Below are 7770 nucleotides of genomic sequence, written 5' to 3' on the forward strand. Positions count from 1 at the left end.
AAGTCTCTAACTCTGCTTCATCATTTTATATTACTTTTATTTTGACATAATTTCAACCTTAAAGAAAAGTTGGCAAGAAAAGTACAAGGTACCTCTTTTCCTGAACCACGTGAGAGTAAGTGGTCTACATGATGCCTCTTCTGAATACTTCAGTGTTTAATGAATTGCTACAAACAAGGACATTCTCCCTACACGGCCATCAAAATCAGGAAGTTCAACACTGATACATTTCTGTTGTCTAATCCACAGAGTCCATTCAAATTTTATCAATTGTCCCAAATATGTCCTTTCCAACAAAAGGGTCCAATCCAGGATTATGTGTTACTTGTAGTTGTCAAGCCTCATTAATCTCCCTGAATCTGAAGCAGCTCCTCAATCTTTCCTTAAATTTCATGATGTTGACATTTTTTAAGATTTTAGTTCAGAGGTTTAATGGAATGTTCCTGAATTTGCATTTGTTCGATATTCCCTCGTGATTTTATTTTTAGCAAGAGAATCTGAGGTCTACTCCTTGCGTCCTACCAGGTGCTGTGTGATTTTCATTCATCTAGTTACAGTCATTCTGATCACTTAGAGTGGTGGTGTCTGCCAGGCTTCACCCCTGGAAAGTTTTCCTTTTTCTTTTGTCATTAATTAGAATTTTGTGGATAAGTTTGTGAGACTACAAAACTATCCTATTTCTTTTTTTTTTATTTCAGCATATTATGGGGGTACAGATGATTAGGTTACATATGATGCCCTTGCCCTCTCTGCCCCCCAAGTCCGAGCTTCAAGTGTGTCCATTCCCCGGGAGGTGCGCATCGCACTCATTGTTTGTGCATATGCCCGTGCCCTCCTCCCTCCTCCCCCTGCCCAACATCCAATGAATGTTATTCTTATATGTGCACTTAAATGTTGATCAGCTAATACCAATTTGATGGTGAGTACATGTAGTGCTTGTTTTTCCATTCTTGGGATACCTCGCTTAGTAGAATGTGTTCCTGCGCTTTCCTAAAACTATCCTATTTCTAATCAACACTTAATCTACTAGATAATAAAACTAGTGGGTTAAACATTCACTGAAGTTTTTGGATTAATGATTTTTAAAATTTAATTTTTCCTTCTGTCTTTATTAGTTGGCATTCCTCTGTAAGAAAATGCTTTTGCCTGTCTCCACTCATTTAGCCAGTACGCATTAGTGGATTTTTATTTTATTCAATGGATCACCATCATTACTATCAATATTGTTATTTTGGTGCTCAAACTGTCCCACATTTGGTCAGTGGGAATTGCCTCAAACTTCTGTATCCCTTTTACATGTCTCCATCATTCTTGGAGTATTTCCTTACTTTTTGGACACACTAAGTTCCAGGCTCATCTCGTATACCCCCGAAATCAGCCTTTCTCCAAGAATTCTTGCTTCCTTTTAGTTGAGAACTGTATTTAGAAACCAAAAGCTAGGTGCTTTCTTAGGCCATCAACGTGCCCAAGCCATCTTAGTGGAAATAGCTGCTAGGTAATATGTACATACATACACACACCCCTACTACATACACATGACATATTTATTTTTATATCTGTTTATATACATTAAAGCCATGAGTTCATACTGATATTTCCAATTCCAATCCAACACCATTTCCCTCTTGTCATATTTGTAATTTTTTTCTTTAACAGTAAGAAACCTGGCTGCCATTGTCATAAGTATAATTACTGATGGTATCAAGCTATCTTTAGGTAATCAATCTCATCTCCACCCTGACCCCTATGCAGATGCCCTCCTCATCTTGCTATGGCTCTGACAACCCACCTGGAGTCACACCCATCACCCTACATGGAAGCCCTCCTTATCCCAGTTGGTTACCCGACACCCCACACCAGCCTGGGTGCCTTCCTCACCCCTCTCAGGCTGTCCCTACGCCCTTGCTTGCTTGTCCCAATTAATGGCTTTTGCTTTGAGTTACTCATGAAGAAAGGAAGCATTGGAGGGTACCTTACAGTTTTTAGGTTCAGGTATACTGCCTCACTCAGTGCTAAAAAGTGGGTTATTAATAAATAAATCACAACTTCTCTTTGACCTACATTATGCATTGGGGATTTGGTCTAAAACTGGGCATGTGGGTAATAAGAGATTTAAAGCCATAAAATATTCTGTCATAAGAATGATGTCTAAATAAATCACGAAAGGTACATTCTGTACTTTTGTATTGAAATGTTAACTATCCTATTAGAAATGAAGTTCCCCAGAGAGAAATCCACAGAAATGAGAACTGAGGACTGCCCTTTAAATGTAGTCTCTCTTTCACCTTCTATTCTGCATGGGGACTGCTCTTTCAGACCGTCCTTGACTTGCCTAAAGGGGTTTATCTCCTGGGAGGTCATATAACTTATTGATTGATCATATCCCACTGACTGCTAATACATCTCATTAATAATGTTTACAAGCTCACTTGTCTTTTTGCTCTCAGATGTGGCAGATGGTTTTCTGTAAAAGTGTATCCCACTTAAAAAAAAATCTCAAAAGGTTTTCTTAAAGCCTGTAATCATAACTAATATTAGCAAACCGAATCTTTCAGTGTAATTAAGTAGCTTGATATTTAAAGTAAGACTGAATTTACTCTAGCAAAGGGCTATTGAGCTTTTTTTTTTTTTTGCAAACATAAAGAGACACCTGTGTTGGGAACTCACATTTTCATTATTTAGCAACTATTTATCAAGCGCCTACTGTGTGTGCAGCACTGAGCTACAGGTAATAGCTCAGATTTTCTGAATTATAACGTACCAGTAATTATACTAAGAAGTTTACCTCTAGCATCCCATTTGCTCTTCACAGCAACTAACCTTATGAAGTAAGGGACATTTTTCACACTTGCAGGATGAGCAGACTGATGTCCATGGAGACTTGAAGTGACTTTCTCACAGTCACACAATGATATGGAAAATCCTCCCTCATTCATTCACTGGACAGCACTTATCAACTACTTTCAAAGTGCCACTACCATACTTGGTTCTAGGGACCAAATGACAGGCCAGGCAGAGACGCCGTCATCATGAAGCTTACCGTTTAGCAGAGAAGGCGGTCAAATAAAACAAATGATTGCAATAAAGTCTGACAACTGGCTGGCTCAATGAACTATCGGGTGTTGGGAGACACACAGGTGGGCAAGCGGAAATTAGCTGGGTGCAGGGATGAGGGGAGGTTTCCACGCAGGGAAAGCATCATATTTGTAAAATGGTCACCGAATTCAACACCTACTCTTAGATACACATAAAAACTGTAATATCTTCATTTTGCCTATAACCATCCTCTCCCCAAGGCCCTGTCTGGGAGGGAAGTGAGCTCAGACAGATCCAATAAAGCTGTAAGTCCTTTTAGACAGAGTTCAGTCTCTCCTGGACGAGTGTTTGTTCCCTCTCTCAGATGGCATCTCTCCTCCTTCTTCTTCTAAGACCTTGTGGCAGGGAGAGGACAGGGGGCCTGGGGCAATAGGCCGTTGTCTGCCTAGCTGCTAGGTGCCCTACTGGTCACCCATGCCAGCATCTGCCTCCAGTGGGCTTGTGATCTGTTCTCTCCCAGACAGGGTTTCCTGCAGGTCCCCCCGGCAGATTAAAGCTCAGGTTGCCTCCAGTTGGGGCTGAGAACATTCTGGATCTGGCTGTGACTCCCATTCTGGCCTGGCCCCAGTGATCTGCTCTGTGCCTCACTACACCCCTCATCCCCTGAAAATCCCCTTCTAGAAACTCTCCAGCCAGATTCTCAGTTCCTTTTGGTTTCTGGAAACTAAGGAGAGGGTTTGGGGCGGCAAACCTTGAGTCTTTCCTCTGCCTGATCGCTCTGCACCTCCCGGGTAGCAACGATGCGGCTCAGCTCAGCTGGATTGCAGCAGACCCTGAGTGGCCTCCTCCAGAACATCCAAAGAGACCGGTGGGAAGCGCAGGGTAAGAGCTCCCTCCTGCCCTCATTACCATCTTCGCTTTTTAAAAGCTCGTTTCACTCTCTGGCCTCACTTTCTGATTCATCTTTCCACAATTACCCTAGAATCAGAAAGGGTTTCCCTCTTGCTATCACATGAAAACCCTATTGTGCATCCCTGGAAACTCTCTCTCCACATGTGAAAGAAGAGGTAAAGCAATTTAGACAGACTTTTCTCAGGTGGTAGCCTGGGCCTTGCTGCAAATTCCTATTTTTTAATGTTAAAAGCTGAATATTACCTCAGTCATTTTCTTGCATTCCTTCTGGAACAGCAGTCCTCAGCCATTTTGGCACCAGGGACCAGTTTAATGGAAGACAATTTTTCCACAGACAAGAGGTGGGAGATGGTTTGGGGATGATTCAAGCACATCACATTTATTGTGCAGTCAGACCTCTCTGCTAATGATAATCTGTATTTGCAGCCGCTCCCCAGCGCTAGCATCACCACCTCAGCTCCACCTCAGATCATCAGGCCTTAGATTCTCACAAGGAACCTGCAACCTAGGTCCCTCAAGTGCACAGTTTACAGTAGGGATTGTGCTCCCATGAGACTCTAAGGCCACCACTGATCTGGCAGGAGGCGGAGCTCAGGCGGTGATGTGAGCGATGGGGAGCGGCTGTAAATACAGATGAAGATTCACTCACTGGCCTGCCGCGCACCTCCTGCTGTGTGGCCCAGTTCCTAACAGGCCACAGACCGATACCAGTCCGCAGCCTGTGGGTCAGGGACTGCACTTCTAGAATAAATCTTAATCTCCCCAGACAGAGAGATGCTTCAGGCACACTGGGGTGAAGATCATGTTCTTGGATAGGCAAAAGGGAAAAGCATGTTAATATATTTCAAAGCACTTTCCCAGTTACAAGGGTAAGAGCCCTGAATGAGGAAAAGTGCAGCACGCTTGAGGCACTAGGAGACACTGACCTGGCTAACAAGTTACAGGAAGAGAGGGTACCCGGTGAGTGCCGAGGGATATAAAGAAGGTGCCAATCATTAACCCAGCACAGGGCATCACAGGGAAAAGCACTTGCCAAGCACTGGAGGAAGCACTGAATGGAAGGCCGAACCAGGCAGGGGCAGTGACCTGGTTTTTGAAAGGGTCCCTCTGGCTGCAGTGTGGAGAATGGACTGGAAGGAAGGGGAGGAGATCAGATGCAGGGAGTTCAGTAAAGTGTGACCACAGCAGCACAGACAAGAGATGAGGGCTAGGAGCGGGGCAGGAGCAGTACAGATGGAGTCTGGGGGCATCGAACCGAGAGACACACAAGTGCTGCGACTGGTTGTATATGTGGGAGGCGAGGACAAGGGAAAACTTGAGCATGAGCCTAAGAGCTCTGCCTCGAGCCATGAGTAGAGGCAGGTGACTTTTTATAAGACAAGAAACCCTTGATGTAAGCAGATTTCTGGGGCTGGACGAGGGGGAAGAGTTCCATTTTGGAAACCATCTACGATAGTCCGCATCCAATAATGAATATATAGCGTATTTTACGAGGTGACAAATTCAAATAAAATTTATTTTCCAACCCTTCACTGCCAGCTATAACTTTCTCTGAAAATTTGATTTACCATAAAACGAGGACATTGATCTTCGGTTTCATTCTGCAGTTTGTGGTTTACCACATCTTGTTCCTTCTGCCCTCACGAAGTTTTACTACATGCATGAACCTACCACTCTCAGGTTTAAATTCATGCAAAAATCCTACTAATCATTTTAGGTGAATTGAATCCATGTCCTCTTACCATGCAGAAGAGGAATACATGGATTATCTTATATGCAAATAATAGCATTTTGGTATCAGACACTAGGAATGCATTTGATATGCAACTGGCTATCTTTTGTGATTATTGCTGAAAGGAAAGTCTTTAATCAAGTAATCTAAAACCAAAGCTCTCATTTTGTTAGCTATCCTACTTATGACAGTTTTTTAAAGACATCGTAGGAAAAGTCACCTTATTTCCTATCTAAGTGTGTGTTTTTAATCTGGTTTATTTTGGAGGATATTCCAGCAATTTACATTTCTCAAAGCTTCTGATTTACCAAGCTTTTCTTTGATGGTTGGAAAAAATGTTTACTTACATTTGTTTTACCAATTTTCCATCTAGGCTATATTTGTGGTATCCATTTTTTGTAGTAAGGGAATTATGAGATCTCAAGTTAAATATCAAGTTCTCCATTTGGGTCTGTCTTAGAGTAGAGCCAAAATTATTTTCTGGGGAGAATAATGGGCCCGCCTATGCGGCAGTGAAGAGTGTTTGTTGTTGATATTGTTGTCTTTAATTTCAAACAGAAGTTCTTAATTAGCACACTAACCCAGCCTCATTGTTCAAGCATATGGCTCTGAACTCAATTAGCAACACAGACTAGTGGCACCCCAGTTATGACTCAGGTATTCACTCCCAAACTTGCTGCCGCTTGGTACTTTTCAAAAGCTCGGTAAGAAAAACAACACACACACACGCATGCTTGAAGGATACCTTATTCATCCAGTCCTCTCTAGATGCTCTGAAATTCATTTTCAGGCTAAGCCAAAACACTAGAGAGCTATATATAGTCTTGGATATGAAAACAATTTCTAAAATTAATCAATTAACTTCCCTGAGCTTCAGTTTCCAAAATGCAAAATGAAGGAAGGTTCATTCATTCAACTAACACTCAATGAAACTGCTGTCCCTAAAGTGTTAGGTCTACAAAATAGAATAAGACACAGTCCCACTTCTCAAAGACCTCTCTGTCCATCCATATTTCTCAGTATCTTTATCTATCTATAAAGATAAAATAGGTAATTATAATTCTATGTAATAAACGCAAAAATGGAGATATACACAGGTGGCAGAAGCACAAGGAGGGATACCTCACCCAGCTAGAGTGCAAAAGAGAAAACGATCGAGGGATGATAAAATACTGTCTTCGCTCCCACAGGATTAGTGTATTCGTAGGGATCAAACAAGAGAAGGTACAGAAGACCATCATCAGACCGGGAAATAGCTGCCCAGATGAAGGGCAGGTGTATCAGCTATGGTATCTTTGGCTATAACACAGATATCCCAAATTGGCTTAGTAAATGTGGAAATTTATTATGTCACATAACAAAAGGTCCAGAGAGAAGGCAGGCTCCAAAGCTGATTGACTTAGTGGCTCAATTGTGTCATCAAGGACCCCCATTTTCTCCCTCATCAGCTCTGCCGTTCTCGGTGTTGGTTTTCCGCTCAAGACAGAACACCTTAGTCACAGGTAATGGTACCAATTTCAGGCACCACAATAAGACACATAGGGTCCTGAATAAGAAAGAGACCTTCTTTCCCCGTATCTCCTTAGGAGGGATGAAATATTCCCAGATGACCCTGAAGATTTCCCATCACATCTCAAAATCCTGGACTGGGCTATATGCCTACATGTAAAGCAATCACTAGAGGGGCCATGGGTTGACCATCACAGCTTCAAGTAATCATCTGAGATGCTGTCTGTTAACTACATTAGTGTTATGTGAGCACAAACTAGCTGACTTGAGACAGGCAGGCGCTCTTTCTTCTGGGGGTCTCCCATTTTCCAAATTATCTCTGCATTTCTTACCTTATGAGATCCTACTGATTTTTCTTTACTTTCGATGACTAGAAAAAACGTCTGTTGGAAAATGATCCAATCATGTCATACTAGTCCATTATGCAACTCAAACTCAAGCATTTTAAACAAAACTTACCAAAATCTACTAGTTTAACTCCACCTTCTGTGGTCAACAGAATGTTATTTCCTTTTACATCTCGGTGGATTGTTTTGTTCTTATGCAAATGCTGAAGTCCCTAGAAGGTGGGAAATACATAA

General features: G+C 42.2%; 1 protein-coding gene across 1 annotated transcript in view; it reads right to left on the reverse strand.

The window, feature by feature from the left end:
• MYO3A (myosin IIIA) overlaps nt 1–7770 on the reverse strand; it is a 242790-nt gene that overhangs the window by 220279 nt on the left and 14741 nt on the right. The window contains exon 3 of the mRNA XM_012654857.1: nt 7649–7748. Within this exon, the coding sequence (XP_012510311.1) occupies nt 7649–7748 (100 nt within the window). The remainder of the gene's footprint in view (nt 1–7648; nt 7749–7770) is intronic.

This window comes from Propithecus coquereli, unplaced genomic scaffold, assembly GCF_000956105.1.
Source record: "Propithecus coquereli isolate 6110/MARCELLA unplaced genomic scaffold, Pcoq_1.0 Scaffold45, whole genome shotgun sequence".
NCBI lineage: Eukaryota > Metazoa > Chordata > Mammalia > Primates > Indriidae > Propithecus > Propithecus coquereli.